Here is a 21,156-nt window from a genome sequence, read left to right as displayed (position 1 = left end):
CTAATACAGATGGGTACTTTTCACCAGTCGTTTATTTCCCAGCATAGGTGGTCTGTCTGCACTAACCCATCTGTAGGTGGGGTAGACCTATCAGGCAGGTAGACGGGAATTCAGTTCTGCTTAGAAGGTATTATTACTCGAGGACCACCCTGTGCCCGCTACCATGTGATAGAACCCAGGCTTCAGAGTTTCTCAAGTGTTGCTGATACGTAAGCTAACTGGGTAGACGGGATTGATTCTCGAGCAACAGAATGTCCCCTGCGTCCTGCCCAGGCAGTGAAATGGGGGAAATCGCAGTTCTAATATCAGAGGGCCTGGGTTTGAATACCAGCTCCACTACTTGCCTAGCAGTGCCTGGGCCTTAGCAAACGAATCTCTCTAAATGCCTCCATTTACCCCACTAAGAAATACCATGTCTACACTGCAGAGCTAACATAAGAATTAAACATAAAGTATGTAAAAGGCTGATCACATGGTAGACAGTCATTACACGAGCACTATCATAGTTTCTGGACTACGAATTTCCATTCATAATTAACATTTTCAAGTCAAGAGAAACTTCCGGCAACCACAGCTTGCCTTTCCGAGCTGTCACGGATGTACCAGTTGAGTAGTATAGACTGGGGTAAGGGCAGGTGGAAGCAAGGAATCTGACACTTCTCCATTACAAATTCATCTCTTTCGGTCTTACTCAAATTCATATTAACACACTCCTTAACGAAATGCAAATGCCTTTGAAAATGTAAGGCTTAATAGCAGAGATGTGAAAAAGGGGCTACGAGATGGGAGGAGGGATAAATTAGGAGTTTGGGATTAACAGATACACACTACTGTATATAAAATAAACAAGAAGGACCTACTGTATAGCACATGGAACTATATTCAATATTTTGTAATAACCTATAAAGGAAAAGAATCTGAAAATACATATATGTAGAACTGAATCACTTTGCTGTACACCTGAAACTAAAACAACATTGTAAATCAACTATACTTCAATAAAAAATTTTTTTTAATGTTAAACTGTGAAAAAATGTGCAAACAACAAAAAGGTAAAGGGGTAAAGGGTAAGAGCCTGGGACAAGGTCAGTGCAGGGGGAGGTAAAGGGAAGTTCACTGGAACAGCAACAGCTTCATGAACTTGCCTTAGGATTTTGCTGACTACCAGCTATGCGGTACGGGCATTCACCTAATGTCTTGTGACACGCCACCCCTTCTTCAGCTGTCACGTTCCCCACGGACAATACCGCAAAGCTATATTTATAGCCAACCGTACAAGACCTCGCCAAACAAATGTATCCATGGGGTTTGGGATATAGATGGAGTTTTGTGAAATTATTCTGACACACCTGCCCAATTGCTCATCCTACAATATTACAGAGAAGAAAACTCACTTGATTCCTCCCTCGAATCCTTGAATTAAACCTAGTGATTAATGAGCTACTGTTTTATCCATCCTTCCGGATAATGTTTACACCATAATATTAAATGAAAAAGAGTTGAGACATCTAATCTCCCTCACCTGGAAAAGGCATATGGTTTTTGTTTGTTTGTTTGTTTTGCGGTACGCGGGCCTCTCACTGTTGTGGCCTCTCCCATTGCGGAGCATAGGCTCCGGACATGCAGGCTCAGCGGCCATGGCTCACGGGCCCAGCCACTCCGCGGCATGTGGGATCTTCCCGGACCGTGGCACGATCCCGCGTCCCCTGCATCGGCAGGCGGACTCCCAACCACTGCGCCACCAGGGAAGCCCAGGCATATGGTTTTTGTTGCTCATATTCCATTTGCATCAGTCCACTGGGTCACGAGTGCACCAATTCCAATACAACCGTAACACGTCCTTATTACGGCAACACTTCACTCCGAAGGGAGGAGTCCTGCCCGAGAGGATCCTGGACGACTAAAGTTTTCTACCTGAGCGAAAAACTTTATTGTGTTATTTAGATGGAGATTTTCTTACATTTATACAAATATCCATCTTTTTCCATTTAAGTATATGACCTGCACCGTCTTTGGGGAAAAAGAGCTTCTCCTGTTTAATACCTGCTATGATGAGTAGTATTTTCATTCGTCCAAAATGACCTAGTTCCTAAATGGAGCTCTTCAAGGAAGAGGACACTCCTCTGATGAGGAGGCAGCTGAGACGTTCCAGGGACAGTGACAGGTCCTCCTGCCGCCCGGCGGGTGGGGGCAGGCACCTGGCAGGGGGTCCCACCCTCCATGTCCCCAGCGCCATGGCCTGGCCCCTGCACGGAGCCCTTGACCCAGAGAGAAACCTGGCTCTTGTCTCTCACACCAAGTTCCTCTGGCCTCAACTTCATAACTTTAACTTCCACTAAGATTTTCCCAATTCTTCTGTTCTCCAGTTAAAATTCTCAACACCGAATCCCATAGCTCAGCTCGCGTCTATCCGCCAGCCGCACCACATGTCCAAACCTGGGCTGACAAACTGGAGAAGGGTCGGGGGCTTCTGGTCCTCAGAAGGCTGCTCCGGGGACAAGGTTATGGGTGAGGCAGTGTCAGAAGGGAATGAGGCACCGTTAGTGACCTATTTCCACCAGAGTCTTCAAAAACAGTCCCCTGGTTTAATCAGGACCCAGGGAACACAACTGTGTTGTCTCCAGCTGAGCCCTTGGCAGGGGGGTTATAGATTCCAACTTCGTTCTCTGGTCCTACACATTTCTCAGCTGGAGTCCTGATATGTTTCTCTTCACTCATCTGCACCCCACTACTTCAACTACCTTGTTAGCAAATCACAGCCTCCTCGTGTTTGGGGATGCTGAGTTCTACAGTTGTGTGATTCGCCTTCACCGCTGAAGGCTGCTGTGATGCCTCCCAGACCCCCGGAGGTTGGCGGCCCCGCTAAGATGGGAAAACTCATCATCATTTCAAGTCTTAGGACTCAGCCTGCTTGTGGAAGGATCCCTTCGGCAACATCCCCACCAAGTGGCTGTCCAGCCTCTGCTCCAGCATCTCCAGTGACAAGGGACTCACCAGGTCCAGAGGCAACACATTTTGACTTTAAATGACTTTATTAGGACTGTACTTCATCCTGAGGGTGAATGTCACGTCCCTCTGGCACCCACCCAATGACCCCAGTTCACACCCCAGAGCCACAGAACAGGTCGAATTGCAGGGAAGCAGCCAAGTGTAGTAAGACCCTGCGCCTCCGGGTCAGGTTGTAACTGAGCAAGTTAATGATGACACACCACCACCACCCCTTGGTTAAAAAAGGAAAAATAAGTAAAGACGGTACCACCTCCCTGAGGATGAGAACGGGACAGTTCCAGTGCATGGAAACCCAGGCACACAGCCGTGTTATCACTTTCCTTTCTGCTGCTGCTTGGCAGCCCTTCAAAATCTGAAAGATCTTTCCTCCGAACCGTCTCTCACCCAGGATAAACATCACAACCACTCTGTGCCTCTTAGGATGTCTTTTCAGGACCCTTTACCATCTAGAAGTCACTCTGCTTATCAATGCGGTTTCTTCTGCTCCCTTTTCTAATTCTAGTTTTTTACATCACCCATGTTAGTTTAGGGACAAACTGCCAAAAGTTTCCCCCGTGTGAGCCTGGAGGGGAGACCTGGAGAGGAGACCCCTCCCGGGGAGGCCTCCTTTGCGAGCATGGTCCAACCACACCCTCCAACGGCCCAGTAGAACTTCTGGAGCCTATTCAGTCCTGACCATCAGGTCTGCGGGATGGTTTGCTGCCCTTCACAGCTGGCACATGGGAGAGTCCTCTTGAAGTTTGGCTCCCTTTAACTTCCTTTCCTCGTCAGAGCTAAGGGAATGCTGGCTAGGGCCCAGACAAGTCTGGGCAGTGCCAAGCGTGGCTCTCTTAAGTACCAGTTTGTCTTAGCCCGGGCTGCTCTAACTGGGGGGCTTAAACACCAAGCATTTACCTCTCACAGTTCTGGAGGCTGGGGAGTCCTAAGTCAAAGCGCTGGCTGATCCAGAGTCTGGTGGGGGCCTGCATCCTCGTTCATGGATGGCCCTTTTCTCGCTGTGTCCTCACGTGGTAGAAGGGGTGAGGGAGCTCTCTGGGGGTCTCTTTTATCAGGGCACTAATCCCGTTGATGAGGGCCCCACCCTCATGACCTAAAGCAAAGGCCCCACCTCCTGATACCATCACACTGTGGGGGGGGTGGGGGGGTTAGGATTTCAACACAGGAATTTTGGGGGACTCAAACGTGCAGTCCATAACACAGCTCCTCTACCTGGCAACCCTACCTGTCAAGAAAGGCAGTCCAAGGTGATTTCTTCCTTTTTCTAATTCCTTTCCCATCCTGAGAAATCATCTCTCCCCCTACAGAACTCCCTGGGGGCAGGGATACAGCTGAAGCTCTGCTATTACTCATCCCTGCCCGTGCCCCCAAGGACAGGATGCTCTCCTCGGATGTCACTGTGAAGGCCATGTCCAAGTTCACAGCCCCCTTGACTTGGTAAAGAGTTCCCAAACACCACTCTGGGAGCGGGCTTCCCTGCTCCTGGGAGCTCGCCGTCTCTCTGGGACACTCCAGACATACCTTCCAACCTCGCTAGCAGGTGTTGCCTCCTCCAGTGCCCTCCAGACAGGGGGAGTGGGCTCATTCACACTGCCGGGCACCTCTCGCCCCAATGCAGCCTCAACCCTCCTGTCTCCGTCAGGCTGCTGAGGGTGCAAATAACACAGCACCCACGTAAAAGCAGCTTAAGAACAACATGGTTTTATCACTTCACCGCACAAGATGTCTTGAAGTCAGAGGCTCCAGGTCGGTTCAGCCACTCAGTGCGTCATCAAAGAAAGACTCAGAGTCTTTCCTTCTTTCTGCTCCTCCAGCCTCAGTATCTTGGGTTTCATCTTCATTTTTTCCCCAGTGGTTGCAAAATGGCTGCTAAAACTTCAGGTGTTACTGCCGCAAAACCTTTCCCGAAGTTCCCAGCGGACGGACCCTCCAACCTCACTGGGGGAAACTGGATTACTTGCCCACAGCCCATCCTGACGCCTAGGGGATGGGATCAGACGACGGGCAGGGCCCACGTTTCCTGAACTCATCGATGCCTGACACCTGGATAACTGGTGCCTGTCACCAAGGAGAGGGGAGATGGCTGTTGGGCAGGAGGGAGCAGAGTCTGCACACCCCCTTGGCTGGTCTACTGGCACCCCCTGCTGCCTGGGTCAGCAAACTTTGCTGTCCAGACCAGGTGAGGAATACTCCACCGTGGCCCACATGACTCCAAAATCTCAATAAAGGGCTGATCACACTAGGGCCGCAGTGGGCAACAAGCCACACCACACAACCAAGGGATGTGTTTCTTGTCTGTCGAGACTTAAGTAGACTCCTGTCGTATGCTCTGCAATGGCTTCAAGGTCTTTTCTGGAATGCGCTCGGCCAGGGCTAAGCTAGGAAATACACATACTAGCACAAGCTTAGAAGACTCCTGGACTTGAGGACACTGAATTCTTCACAGCAGGTCTTTAATAATTTTGGCCATCAGGGAAAGTACTTTGGCAGTGGGGTAGTATCCAGTTGTGTGGTTTAAATATCAGGAATCTTACATTTTTTAAATTCTGGCTATCACCTGTCCTGGTGCATGCCGTCTCCCAGCAACGGTGAACAATGTATGTGGAAGAGTCTCATTTCCTACATCTTCTAAACTTGGTTTCACGTGCAGTTGGTGGAGCTAAGCATTTCGAGGAGTCTGAATGCCAGAGTTGGCTGAGGGTCTGATGAGGTGCCCACCTGGCACACCTGGGGAACACAAGCGTTGCGATCCTGGGGCCATGCTTCCAGAGAAAGATGCATTCAGATGGAAATGCGCTCAAGTCTTTGAGCACCTGAGTGTTAATGGAACCTCCAAGTCTGTTCACAAAGGCTCCTGTTATGACCCCTAAGCTGTATTTCTACTGTTTTTCTTAACTTTAAATTTTATCAGGTTAGCACCTGCCTCTGATTTCAATCTGTATAGACATTTTTTGAATCCCACTTTTGACATCAAATGTAGCAGCTCTCATTCCCTGCCTCGTGTTGTTTGCAAATTTGATCAATATCCTTAACCTAGGAACTAAAAATCAACTAAAGACCCTGCAAATGCCATGAATCACAGAACTTCTATGAAACGGTCCGTTTGTCTCTAAGGCTGCAGGACCAAGCATCATCTAATTCTCAGGAAGCTAAAGGAGGAACCCCCAAAACAGCCAAGTCGTACATGACTCCGCAGATAGCCTGATGCCTCTACAAGTCCAGCAGGAATATGTCTAGGAAATTATGGAATACCTCCAAGGTTCCACAAAACCCAGCCTCTGCCCACCCCACCCTCCTGGCAGGGAGCTATGAGAGGTCCCTCTCCAGATGCACCCAGCCAAGTTACAGGTCTGGCTGGAATGAGCAAGGGGAAGACACCAAAACTACACACAGTGAGAAAGAATTTGTTCTTCGTAAGGAAATCAGGGACTATTGGGAAACAGATGGATGGTGACGGCTAAAAACCTGACAAATGTCCCCAACATCCCAGCCCCTCACCCCAGACACACAGTTTCTCTCTACACCACCCACTGTTTACCTCTTCCAGAGAATTCACACACAGTGACATTCACTCACCTGTCTGTCTCTCTTCTAGAACACAAATCCCATAAGATTCAGGAACTTGCATGTCATTAACCATTAAATTGGAAAAGCTTATTACACAGCAGACACTCAATAACCATTTGCTGAATGAATGAACAGAGTCCACAGCGGCTTCTCACTAAAATGAAGATTATCAATTTGATATTTTTATCAGTTTAGTTAAAGATGCAAACCATCTCACTTTATATCAAATCTCTCTTAAAACGCTTTGGTATTTAGATTTCAGGTATATAATTGGGAGTTTATTTTCCATGATACACAAGGATTATTCAACCACCATTCAATATTAATTTTTCAGATATGTGAAGCTTGTCTACTCACATTCAGAGGTTTTCCTTAACTTGTCTTTCTCTAAATCAGTCAAGTCTCTTCTCATAAATGAGAAATATTAAATAAATGGCTGCTTTCATAAAATAAAGAAGTGACTAGCAGAAATAATCTGCAACTTCTGTGAACAAGCTTTTCTTTAGTGTCTAAAATAATAAACGCCACTTACAGGCCATGGACTTTGTGCCATGAGTTTTACAGATCGGTCCCCAGCCCCCTATTCAGTGTATCATTATCCCAACGACAGGGCTGCTCAGGAAACCAAGGGAAAGCCTCTTGTCCAAGGTCCCTGCTAATGAGGAAGCAGGATCTGAACCCAGGTCTGGCTTACACCAAAGCTCAGGACTGTTTATTTTACTATTAAATCCATACCAACTACTCCACTACACCTTGTGTCTTCTCTGAATACCACAGTTCATCACATCGGAGATTCTGTCTATGGTGGGTGACATACAACTACATCATGAAGTACAGCACTGCCAATTACAGTGATAAGACACCATCAACTAGAAGGTACATCACAATTTCAGACATGTTAAAATGTGTATTTATAGACACACATTTACACACACATACACAGCTTAGATTCAACAAAATACAGTAATCCACTAACTTTGGAACACATTATTCCTAATAAGTGTTATAAAATATAAATACTGGGCTTCTCTGGTGGAGCAGTGGTTAAGAATCCGCCTGCCAATGCAGGGGACACGGGTTCGATCCCTGGTCCGGGAAGACCCCACATGCCGCGGGGCAACTAAGCCCATGCGCCACAACTACTGAGCCTGTGCTCTAGAGCCCACGAGCCGCAACTACTGAGCCTGCCTGCTGCAACTACTGAAGCCCACGCGCCTACAGCCCGTGCTCCACAACAAGAAAAGCCACCGCAATGAGAAGCCCACACATCATAACAAAGAGTAGCCCCCGATCGCCACAACTAGAGAAAAGCCTGCATGCAGCAACGAAGACCCAACACAGCCAAAAATAAATAACTTAATTAATTAAATTTTTTTTAAAAATTTGAAACTATATATATATATAAATACCTCTCTAAATCCTTTAGAAAATTAATTTTGACCTAGTACAGAAAAAAAAGAGATAAATCTCAAGTGTGAATAAAGTTACAGGAAATTGCAAACATTTGCAAATGCATCCCTCTTTAAATTGTTTATTCTCATCTGTGGCATTAAAGCACGCTCTTTATAATGTGAAGAGCTGCTGACATCTCTCCCACCCATCAACATGACCATAGCTCATCCATATTTTCACACACCCAAGTGCATGAAAAGCAGTAAGCACATTTGTTTTGAACACACCATGAAAGGGGCTTTAAATCTACCTGCTGTTCTCAACTTATATTTATTTTCTCCAAAAGTTAAGGAAAGCAATCATAATTTCTCATTCCATAACAAGGAAAAATATACTCTTTGCTGAAGACACAGCCTTAAGTCTCTATAAAATCAAAGACCCCCAACACTTCTGAAAACTCCCTGGATAAAGTTTATATTTGAATGACCAACTGGAAATGCACGGATCTTCAGGGCCTTTTCTTACTTCTCCTGAAAGAACTGGCATCGTAGGCCCACACGGTGTCTATCCCCTCCCCCGTGACCTGGGCTGGGGTCCAGTGTGGGAAGGGGAACCGGCAAGCAATGACTCTAGCCTCGTCCTCAAGTTCAAGCTCAAGCTTCTTCTCCAACTGCAGCATCTGTGGAGAACGACAGCCATCATTTCAGTGAGCGGATAGTCGGAGGAAATGATTTCTCAATGTCCTTTTGTATCTGCATCCCTGAAAAAAGCCTGTGCAAAATTACTGATTGTAAAAATATCACTCCTGGGTATAAATACATCATCAAATAATCCATTAAAATACAGAAGTCACATGAACAACAGTTATAAGAATATTCTAGTATCAATTATAAAATTTGCCATTTATAGCAGATGTGTATCACAGAGTTCCACTCTCCTGACTAAAATCATGATGTGGCAGTAATTAATGTGAGAAGCAGCCTTAAATTATTAACCTACCTAAACATTTCAATCTACCCTGTCTCAATTACTTATCTTTTCCCACATTTTTAACATGTCTGAAATCAGGATACATCTTACAATTGGCATTGTCTTAGAATTATAATTGGCAACATTTTTTTTTTCTTTCTCAACAGCAATGGTACATCTTAATATCAACAGCACCTAAAATCAACAAAAAATGGTACAATTAGACCATGAAAAACTATACACATTCTACCAACTTGAAATATGATGAAATATTTCATAGATTTTTAAAATGCATCCATAATACACTGATAATTTCTTGATAGTCAACATAACTTATAAAAAATAAAATCCTCTTATTTATCACTTTTGCATAATTGTATTACTAATCTACCTGTGAAGGAGGAGTTTTACTGCTTGCTAAGAGTACTGATATTGTAATTATGTCAGCAAATTAACAGCTGCTTAAAATTTTATCTTCAGGTCCTAAAATTATATTACCACCTTCACCTCCTAAAAACATCTTTTCTACTTTATTCCTTTAATTTGTTATTTTGGAATAATTTCAAATTTATAGAAAAGTTGCAAGAATAGAGCAAAGGGGCTTCCCTGGTGGTGCAGTGGTTGAGAGTCCGCCTGCCGATGCAGGGGACATGGGTTCGTGCCCCGGTCCGGGAAGATCCCACATGCCGTGGAGCGGCTGGGCCCGTGAGCCATGGCCGCTGAGCCTGCGCGCCCGGAGCCTGTGCTCCACAACGGGAGAGGCCACAGCAGTGAGAGGCCTGCGTACCGAAAAAAAAAAAAAAAAAAAAAAAGAATAGAGCAAAGAACTCCTGTATTCCTTTACCCAGGTTCACCAATTTTTAACAGTTTGTCTTATTGCTCTCTTCCCCTCTCTCTGCACATTTTTTCTAAACCACTTGAGAACAGGTCGTATACAACATGGCCCTTTACTCCTTGGTATTTTGGTGTTTTCTAAGAAAGAGACCCAGCACAATTATCAAATTCAGGAAATTTAACATTGTATTCCAGTAATAATAATTCCAATAGCATCCCAATTTTGTCAAATGTCCCAGTAATGTCCTTCACATTGTCCCACAGCCGGGCTCCCACACTGCACAGAGCTGTAATGGTTCCTCTGCCTCCGTTAGTCTCTCACGACAATAACCTCCTTTAAGAACACAGGCCAGGGCTTCCCTGGTGGCGCAGTGGTTGAGAGTCCGCCTGCCGATGCAGGGGACACGGGTTTGTGCCCCGGTCCGGGAAGATCCCACATGCCGCGGAGCGGCTGGGCCCGTGAGCCATGGCCGCTGAGCCTGCGCGTCCGGAGCCTGTGCTCCACAATGGGAGAGGCCGCGATAGTGAGAGGCCTGCATACCGCAAAAAAAAAAAAAAAAAACCACAGGCCAGTTATTTAACGGGCGTCCCTCTGACACGCGCTCATGATGACTTGGCGCGTGCCTCCTTGGCAACGCCCCACGAGCGTGGCTGTGGACTTCGCAGGGCTCCACGATCCCGAGCCCACGGGGTCCTCCTGCTTTGAGGGTGATGTACCACTCGGGCAAGGAGCTTTCTGGTGTCTCCACAGTGTGGTTACTACTGCTCCTTTGCAATGGGTAAGCAATTGCGGGGAGACGCCTTGAGAAGATGCAAATGTCCTCCTGTTACTCATCCAGCTGCCCCCACTCGATGCAGCATTCCTGATGATTCTGCCTGAGTCAAGTTTTACTGTAAGGATTGAAAGTGGCAATTTGCTAATTCCATCCTTCCTCCCAGATCGACAGTCAAAACATCGAGGAATAGCTTTCCCCTCTGTCTCTCCATCACTGTTAAGTGTGAACTCCTGGATCCTCACTTCATTCTATGGGTTACAACCCACCATCGTTCTTGTTTATTCTAGCACACAAATTGTCCCAGCTTGGCCACTGGGAACTCCCTCAAGCTGGCTTCTCTCTCCTGTGGATGTGCCCCCATCAAACATTCTGAACACGTCCTGCTATTTGGGCTCAACAAAATGTTCCAGGCTTTTGTATCTTCCCTTCCTCAGCCCTGGGATCAGCCATTTCTCAAACATTCCTGGTTCCTCTGAGAAAATGATATTTAGAAACCAAGATCTGAGCAAAACCTACTCCCTTTAAAAGTAACTAATTAAATCAAGATGAACGAATCAATAGGGCTTCTAGGAAGATTTTATTCCTCACTTATAATACCTTTAAAGGAAGGTTTGGAAAAACTCCTCTACGTGACCTATGGCTGCAGTGAGCCAGAATTCTGATTCTTCATTCGAATCAATACCAAGATAACAAAGAATAAATTCCATTAAGGATGGAATATTTCCATTCTTTTAACAGCTAGTAAAAGATTGCTTTTTTAAAAAATAAAAAAAGGGAAAAGTTTTCTTCCTTGAAGGAAAAAATTAAGTAAGCAAAGAATAGGACAATATGTGTTTTTCCAAAATATCAGATGTTTCTTATGGTAATTTTGTTCACAGAAACGACAATTATAAATGTATTCACATTACCATTCTTCTTTGCTCTTTTACAGATCTTTTATTTCCAAATGACTGTCATACGCTAAGTCAAGATAAACGTACAAATGAAAGGCGCTATTTCAATCATAAGAAATTAACTGACTAAATTACACATAAATATGCAACAAACCTGGGTCTTGATATCATACACAAAGAGAAGCCGTGATGTGCCATGTCCGCCTAATGAAATTCAAAATTATTCATACAATTACGTGTTTCAAAGTGACACGAACTCATCGTATTCTAATTACATCTTCAAAACTTTAAATGTAAGTTGAAACCAGCTCAAAGACGTAAGACACATTAGAGAAGTGCACCCGCAGCTCCAAGCCGCTTGGTCACTCCTCTTACAACTCCTGGCACTAACGTCCCACGAGCCCTCCCTCCCGTGCCCCAGACTCCTGGAGTCCACCACCGCCCACCTGACGTATCCACACGCGTCCCAGACTGCACAGGCCACGTGGAATTCCTGGTCTCCCCTCCCGCCCCTGCGTACTCTGCCTGCACCTCTCTGGGCTCAGCAAACTCCAGCAGCTCAGGCCAAACACCTTGGGGCGCCCTGGGCTCCTTCCTCCCTCGTGCCCCCAGCTGGATCTGCCTGCTCACCCTGTTGGTTCTCTCCTCACGACGCATCCAGAATTGGACCACCTCTCACCAGCTGCTCCATCGATGGCCCCGGATGCCTGCCAGAGCTCAGACCCCGTCCCCTGGCTCCTCCCCGTCTGCTCCCCATGGCAGCCTGTGTCCTTCCCGCCCAAGCCCTGTCTCTTCTCGGACCCCACCTCTCCCCTGCTCCCCTCCTCCCGCCCACCTCCCTGCTGCTCCTGGAACCTGCAGGCACACACCCCTCAGCGCCTCTGCCTTCGCAGTGGCTGTTCCTCTGCCTGGACCGCTCTTCCCGACCACCCAGCCACCCGGCTCCCCCCTCGCCTCCACGGGTCCCCTTTTCAGGACAGTCTCTGCCCCGTCCCTCTCTCGCTTCAGTTAGCCCCACGGCACTGACCCCCTTTTATCGTACGACACATTCTGTCAGTACACAGACATCTCACTGAATACCTGCTCTCCCCACTAGCATATAAATACCTTGGGGCGGGGATGTTTTTCCTTTTCATCCACTAAAGTATTCCAAGCGAGCAGAACAGGGTCTGCGGCTTAGTGGGCCCTGAATGAACACTTGTTGAATGAATGAATGAATGATAAATGATCCGGTCATGAATCACGTTTCTTGATCAGAACATGGTGGTAGTATTTTCATTCATCCAGTCATAAGAGGATTCCTAACTCAAATTAAAGGAGTCACGTCCTCTGAAGTTACGAAACTTAACAGCCCACTGGAAGAGTGTACTTAACGGGTGTATTTATACGATATTCATCCGTTCGTCTGACACACGTTTCCCGGGCCATCACTGGGCCGGGTGCTGCTGAGCTGGAGGTCTGGCAGCGAGGACGACAGGCCCGCCCTGCTCCTGAGCTCACGGTGCGCGGTGCCCACAGCCGACAGCACCAAAGCCATCGCACAAGGAAGCGTGCGGCCGTGTGTCCTCAGAGAGAGGAAAGGGCTCTGGAAGTCGGGGGTGCTGGGGCTTGTCTCACAGGGCGATCAGGGATGGCTCCTCGAAGGAAAAGACATCCGACCTGCGAGTGCCGAGCAGACGCTCCCTAACCAGGCCCAGAGCTGGGGGCACTGAAGTCGGAGGAAAGGACACACACAGCCCCACACAGTGCAGTTTAAGGGCCAAGAGAAGGATGGAGCTGGCGTGCAGAGGGCTGGCGGAAGCAGGACCACTCGGGCCATGTGGAGGGCCGGGCCTTACCCTCACTGCTTTCAGGTAGCAAGAAGTCACAGAAGGGTTTTCAACAAGGACACAACCGATCTGTCCCACATTCCAAAAAGACACTCTTGGGGCATGAGCTTGTGTTAAGTGCGGCTGTTTACCATCCGAGCACTGGCCTGCCAGGTCCACTGGCACCCTTACTCCTGCTACGCCGGACACACACCCAGGATCAAAGGTCAGGGCCGCTCTCATCTGAGCTACCACTGCACAGAGCTGCTAGGAAGCACCAGCCCGGTACCAGGAGCGGAGTGAGGATGTGTAACACCAGGGTCCCCACCTCTGAAGCTCCCTAAGCAGCCTCCGGCTTCTCGCGGCCTATGTGTACTTCAGTTGCCACTGGAAGCCTTTCCTGCCATGCTGGCTTTGTCCGGCCACCGAGCCACTGCCAGGAAACTGGCCAGGGAAATGCATTCTATTAACAGAAAATGGCATGATGGGGCCCAGACGGGTTGAAGAACTTTCTAGCGCTCACACGACCCGCAGAGGGCCAACCCGGCCTCGTGAGTCCCCTGGGAGCACTCCCCTCCGCTCACTGCCTCCACGTAGGCAAAGCTTGACAAAGGGGAAAGCAGGGCCCTCCACCCGAAAACCGGGGCCCCCAGACCCACAGAAGCCATCTGGGCCCTGCACCCCGATCGATCCCCCTGCATGGAAGACTCCCAGTTGGCTGAATCCCTCTTAACCCAGGGAAAGTGGGTGCTTCGTGTATTTCACCTGCTCCCTTTTTCTGGGAACAGTGAAATGCTGCAAGTTCCTTATTTAAGATTTCTCTGTGTACAGAAGAATGGACAATAATCGTAATAGTATTCATCAAAATTACACACTCTTATTTCCCTTGAGTGAACAGTTCCCAAGACTGACTACAAAAGGGGTTAGAAGCACAAGGAACTAGAGCCCAGCAAAGGCCTCTGCTGCCCCCCACTGGGACACAGCTGCTGCAGCCACCACGGGGCCTCTCAAGACAGCGAGGAATGAATATCAACTTTCTATTTTTAGAAAGTACAGATTTCAAATTAAAGTTATTTGCCCCAAAATGCTAATTATTCCAAAAGAATGCCCAAACTTCACAATAAGTAGGAAATAACCATCAAATTCCATAGCAATTCTATGATCCTAAATAGTTTTTTTTCTTTTCTTTTAATAACCAGGGATCATGCCTTTCTACCTCTTTTCATTTCTATAACAGAAGTGTAGATGCGGAGGTTTCATCTTAATTTTAGGCTTGCTAAGAATTACGAACATATAAACTCCTGTCACTTTCAAAATTTTCTAACAAAAGCACTTCTAAATAGACTTCTTAAAGAAAATGGCATCGCACTGAAAGTCCTAATAGTAAGACAAAACTTCTCCAGCGTTGAGACATCTTAAACAAAAAGTAAGGTATGAACAAGAAGGCATAACAACAAAAAAAGTAAATTTCTTTTTTTTTTAAATTAAAAACCACATCAGTCATACAGTAGCATTTCAGCAAACATCCAATTTTACCAAGATTATTATGGCTACAATTACATACTTTGAAAGTGAAGGGGGATTTCTTACTATGGTCTGTAAACCAACAATTACAATGAAAGCATCCCATTCTGGTCACCTTTCCAAAGGCTAAATTTAGGATCATTTTCAGTCTGATGCGGCAGCATTTTCACTTGTGAAAGTACAGAGTCAGAGTTCAATACAAATCAGTCAACTGAGGTCGGCTGAAACTAGTCAACGCTCATGCACCCTGAAAATCATCTCACTGCAAAATCCAAGGAATGATCAACTCCAAGGGAACATCCCCTTAACTTTCCCAAGTGATTTCAGCAGAATATAAGTGAGTGAACGTGAAAATATCCACCCATATTAGACACCAGGAGCTCATAAAGCAGTTTTCAGACTGGAATTTTTAGGGCTTAGGTAGATCATGCAGACCTTTATCTAAAGCGAAAGTTTTAAACTACAAGACTGGACCTTTTATGATTAATCTTCTAGGGCCCTGAAGTACTTTGTTAAACCAATGCTCTAAAATCCGATGTTCCCGCAGAATCTTGGGAGGCTGTCATTTTGCACACGGGGGAGCAGGCCTGAGATACGTGGCCTGTTCGGGCTGGAAGCCCCCTCATAACCTAGAACCAAACACGCAGGGGGCAGGAGAGTGCACGCTCACCATGTGGGGCACGCCAAAGACGACAACGTTTGAGTACTGCGAAAAAGTGACCTAAAGGGGAGGGAGAAAACAATTCACAGATTAATTTTTGAAAGCCAAACATTAGCTTAAGTTTTATTTCCAAATGAGTAGCAATTTCCCATTTCACCCAACAGTGGGTTTTCGCAAAGAGTGGTCCTTTTTAAGATGTCCCACGTTCACACTTTCGCCCGTGTTAGTTCATCTGTTACAGTTTTCCAAAAGTTTCCCGTAAGTTATCTCATCTCATCTTCACAGCCACTCCATGCAGGGCCGCCCGGGGTCAACTGTCAGAAAGGCAGTGACTCATCCAGGGACCACTGGTGCTCATCCAGGTAGCCCGGGCCGTCTGCACCCCTGGCCCACTTTCTACTCCACTCTCTACCAAACGAGCTTTTAGCAAGAGCTCAAGGGATTTCAGAACCACCTGTTTTTCCTGTTGAGCCATCCTTAGAATTCTAGCCCCGCTCCTCTTCTCTAAAATACTAAGTAAAAAATGCAATGAAATGGTCTTTAGTTGGAAAACTGGGGGGAAAAGTGCTTCGCCAGTCAAAATTCTTAGTGCCCAATAAAAGTTTTATTTACTCTATGGAGAGATCATTTACGTATATACAGAATAAAACTCGAGTGAATTTTTATAAGCTACTGATGACAATATTACAATGGGAAATTGTTATTTAAGAAAAAGCATTTTATGGAGCATTCCTAAAGCAAAATTACAGGGCACTTTTTAGAGAACAAGTAAACTTGGAAATATCTTGTGCTTTATGAAGACATGAAGGAACCATGACAGCATGGTTGGTGGATCCCTTCTTTTCTCCTGCACCATCTCTGTCTCTCTCTAGGTATGTATACACATACACACACACACTCACACACATACACACACTCACACACACTCACACACACATAAACCACATATACCACACACTCACACATATACAAACACACATGTACACACTCACATAAATACACACATTCACAGACACACACACACACTCACACACATATACAGTCTCACACATACACACATACACACACATATACACACAAACACACATATACACACACATACACAAACACACATATACACACTCACACATAAACGGTCTCACACATATACACACACACATTCACACACACATACATACACATATACAAACACACTCACACACATACAAACACACACACACACACCTACTATTTACCAAGAATGACATTAACAAGTTAATGCCTATATTATGATGCATAAGACTTCCAAAAGAGATCAAAATCTTATCACTGCATAATAAATAGAAATGAGAACTTTTTAAATTGAGTAAATAAAATGGCAGTATTCACATGACCTATAAGTTATAAACCTGAAGTTTCTACTCTAAAGTAGTGTTGATTTGTAAAATGTATCAATTTAAAAGCTGTTCACATTTCATTATGCTGAAATATACACTTATATTTCTTCTTTTAATACATCTTCAGTTTTCAGTCATACTAATCATGAATTATAAAGTTTGGGGGTGGAGTTTCCGAGCACCATCCTCTGCCTTACTTACCTTCCACAAGTCTGAGATGTAAAATCTGGCCGATGCCTGCACCCCTTCCCGCCGAGCGCAGTATCTGGAGTACCAGACGAGCCAGGGGTTTAATTCATAACCCACAGCTGTGAATCCTTCCTTTGCAGCTGCTATTACCTGTGGGGAGAGGCCATGCTCAAAATAAGAAAAACATCAACTCACATAGTCAAATGATATGAAAACTTCCTATTTATGGTCTATAATCATAAAACATCCAATCGAAAGGTGTTTGTTCAAGACACCATTTAAAGGTGGGGCTCTGAAGTTACAATAGCTTTGTGGACAACGTAATGCCTGTCCATTTAAACTCAGTTTTCTTATTTTTCTGTCGAAGATTTCACCTTGAGCATCAGAACAGGCTTGCTTTGGACAGCTGCCTAATTCATTCTGGACTGGCCCACCCCAGGAAGGGCTGACAAAAAGTTTCTGAAAACCTGCCTTCTCCTTCCATCACTGACGGAACGGCAGCAGGCGAACTGAGCGTGCCTGGAGGCTGTTTTGTGAACTAGCTGTAACATGCAATGAGAACAACCGGTCAGTGAGGAACCTGCAATTAATTACACATTTCCTTGGTATTTAAAGATGGTTCGCTCAAAATCGACAACAGGTAAAAACAAAATGGAACGAGTCAGGATAAAGTCAAGTGCCGAATGCCCCCGGCCTCCAAAGGTGAGAGGGACGGTGGGCTGGGCTGGGGTCTCTGCTCACCCTGTTTTGCCACCACCATTCAAGGGAGCAGCCCTGAAGGAACTGTCCCATCTACGGCAATTTCCCAAGTAACTACAGTGTCGCCCCTTTGCCATTTTCTTAGAAACCAGAAAGAGACGATCCAGAGATGTAAAGCGTTCATATCTGGATTTTAAAATGTCCTCCTAGTTGATATATACATCCCCTGATTTCTTCAAAACAAGTCACTCTTGCTGATTATTCCAGGTCACTACCATGAAACTGCAGGGTCCACGTCTGCAGGGGCAGTGAAAGGTGCTGTACCCTGCTGGTTTCCACACTAAATGTTTCCAGAACACGAGCCTATGCTTCTGCTATCCTCACTTTCTGCTCATCATCCGGGGGGAGGCCTAAAGATGGTGCCACCTTGCCCAGCGAGGGACACTGTTGGCCAGTCGGTGGCTTTAAGTCTTTATTTATAGGTTCCCAGCTGGGGTCACAATGAGCTGAAGTCACTGAAAGTCTGATTTTTGGATAAGTGGGGCTCAACACATTGGCTCTTCCTTATTTAACTCAATATTACCACACAGGAATTCTGATACTTGTATAAATACAGGTAAATGTAGAAGCATTTATGATGCAAAAAATGTAAAACAAACTACATGACTTAACATGTTTCTTCTGGTTATGCCACCTCTACTGCCTAAGTTTTTTAATGGACAATTTCATAATTACAAATTAATTGTTCCTTTTTACCTGGCAGATCTACAGTGCACTTTCACCTTTAAGAAAAATTAAATCTGAGAAAAATAAATTCCAAAATCCCGCTGGAGGGCTTAGAAGTTCAGCCAAACAAACACAAAATTAAATGACTACTTTATTAGGCTGTCAGTTTAGCAAGTCTTTGCATAAGCCTCACAAGAAATGTGAAACAGAAATTTTAAACCTTAAAACCTAAAAAAACATAAACCTTAAAACATCTTCGCATAACTCACGATACGTCCGTCGCCACTACCGATGTCTACCAGGGGTCCTCTCCTGCATCGCAACATTTTCACAACATTTTCAATCTGCTTTGCAGTTGCAGGTACAAAAGGCAAACAGATTCTTCGGAAGGCTGGTGTTATAAACGGTGTGGCCACAGCATACACGACCACCAGCGTCCCCCCAACAATGCCAGTAAATAAGAACCCCCAATTGCTTTTCTTCAAACTGTTGCCCTGAAGACTTGTAGGTGGAACACATCCTGACTGCCTTTCTTCTTTAAGTGTTTCTGGGGGTGTCCCTGGATTGAGAGCAAGCAGAAAAGATATATGTAGCACCAAATCGGAAATCCAAGGTAGCGGGTTTTTTTTACAATTCTTATTGACAAATAAACTCATGCTTTTTAAAGGACAATTTTGCTCAATACAATTTAAATTACAAATGTAGAATTCCACAATGAGTTCTAGAGTCCAGCAACTAAAGTGTTTTACAGAAAAGTATTCAATACTCACGGAAGACTAAAACCTTTTCTTTCCAACATATTGATTTTTTTTCTAGGCATCATCCTTAGAAAACAATGTGTTCCAATCTATTTGGTATTTTATGAATCAGTATTCATTAATTCAAATATTAACTATGTACTCCATATTTTTACCGTTCAGAACAAAGCCCCATAAAGAAATAAGCATGAAAATGTCTGATTACTGGGCTTCCCTGGTGGCGCAGTGGTTGAGAGTCCGCCTGCCGATGCGGGGGACACGGGTTCGTGCCCCGGTCCGGGAAGATCCCACATGCCGCGGAGAGGCTGGGCCCGTGAACATGGCCGCTGAGCCTGCGCGTCCGGAGCCTGTGCTCCGCAACGGGAGAGGCCACAACAGTGAGAGGCCCGCGTCCCGCAAAAAAATAAAATAAAATAAAATAAAATGTCTGATTATTACCCTATTTCAAATAGGATGAAAGTATTCTACATCAAATATGGTCAGGCATCAATTATCCAGTTGTACAAATTCAATTCTGAAGTACAGAGGAGACAAAACTCAGGTTTTACTAAATATGGTAATAAGGAGATTTTTAAAGCAGATCCACAAAGAACAAAAAATAAAATAACCATTTCAATGTTATCACAAGTACAGAATAAAGCAAACTCTAGTCACTGATTACAGAGGAAACAAATGGTAACCTTACATAACCTCCTCTTGAGTTTATCCTTTAGAACAGTATTCCTAATAGGATCTCAAGTTTTTTAAGTTGAAATTGACTTGAAATTAATTTCTAAATGGATTAATGATGAGCACAGCACAAGAGCGAAGGGCAGGGCTGCAGAGGCTGCCAAGGTCAGCACCCTGGCTCCACCCCTCACTAAGAGCTGTGACCCTTCACCCCTCCCAACCTCAGTCTCCTCCTCTGTAAGGTGAGGATCATGGGATCCTTGTGAGGACGAAACAAGCGGATACAGGAAGAGCACTCAGAACACGGCCCAGCACCTGAACCCCACAGGGAACAAGCCCATCGCTGCCCTGAACCAGCTCTCGACCACGCTGAGGCACTAAGACCAAAACCACAGGAATCTGCAGGAAAAAGGAGAGTGAGAAGAGGGGCGACAACAGGGTCTTATCCATCGCAGGCATTAGTGTTCATAGTTTTGGCGTTAGTAAGCCGTACAAAAGGCCCACTGGGTTAGTCTCCTGCTGCTGCTGTAAGAAATAACCACAAAGTTGGTGGGTTAAAACAACACGCATAGCTGATGCGGATGATTATAATTTTTGTGACTTTCTGTTTGAATTAAAAAAAAAATCCCACAAGGACTCAGAGGCAAAAAACATATAAATCAATTTTCACTGCAAAGTGAAGGAGCTGTTACAGGGGAGGATTCCTGGACTGAATGTCAATATTATGACACAGTGTGAGTGTGTTTCGTGTTTGGTAATTGCAATCATTGTTGCTTCTGTCGTGGTCATCCATTTACGATGCTTGGTGTCAGTCTATTTATCTCCTGTAAAAATAAAATACAGTGTGTGTGTATGTGTGTGTGTGTGTGTGAAAAAAATAAATAAAAACACGCATTTATTAACGTACAGTTCTGGAGGTCAGATGTCTGAAATAGGCTGGCTGTGCTGTGTTCCTTCTGGAAGCTCTAGTGTAGGATGGGCCACCCGCATTCCTCGGCCACCGGTCCCACATCGCTCAACCTCTGCTTCCATCGCGACACCTCCTCTGACAGCCCTGCCCCCCTTTCCTTTATAGGAAAGGGATCCTCCCCTTGTGAGCATACTGGCCCCCCCAGACAAGCCAGGATAATTCCCCCACATCAAGGTCCTTAACTTAACCTCATCTGCCAAGTTGCTCCCCAGGTAGCAGCCTCGCAGGGTCCAGGGATTCAAACATGGACCTATTTCCACCTACCATACCCATAAGATGTGGTAATCTGTCACAGCTGTGGTGAGATCCAAACGTGAACACAGGACACACCAGAAGCCT

At 45.6% G+C, this 21,156-nt stretch overlaps 1 protein-coding gene across 2 annotated transcripts in view; it reads right to left on the bottom strand.

Moving 5' to 3' along the window:
* Positions 1–8,090: 8,090 nt before the first annotated feature.
* ATPSCKMT (ATP synthase c subunit lysine N-methyltransferase) overlaps positions 8,091–21,156 on the bottom strand; it is a 17,106-nt gene continuing 4,040 nt past the window's right edge. For both annotated transcript variants that reach the window (XM_024767205.1, XM_024767204.1), the window contains exons 2-5: positions 18,690–18,979; positions 17,008–17,145; positions 15,440–15,490; positions 8,091–8,644 (exon numbers count right to left, since the gene is read on the bottom strand). In XM_024767205.1, the coding sequence (XP_024622973.1) occupies positions 8,474–8,644; positions 15,440–15,490; positions 17,008–17,145; positions 18,690–18,979 (650 nt within the window). In that variant the 3' untranslated portion in view covers positions 8,091–8,473. The remainder of the gene's footprint in view (positions 8,645–15,439; positions 15,491–17,007; positions 17,146–18,689; positions 18,980–21,156) is intronic.

Source organism: Neophocaena asiaeorientalis, unplaced genomic scaffold (assembly GCF_003031525.2).
Source record: "Neophocaena asiaeorientalis asiaeorientalis breed wild unplaced genomic scaffold, Neophocaena_asiaeorientalis_V1.1 scaffold112, whole genome shotgun sequence".
NCBI lineage: Eukaryota > Metazoa > Chordata > Mammalia > Artiodactyla > Phocoenidae > Neophocaena > Neophocaena asiaeorientalis.
The sequence above is the reverse complement of the archived record's forward strand: the minus strand, read 5'-3'. Positions and strand labels throughout refer to the sequence as shown.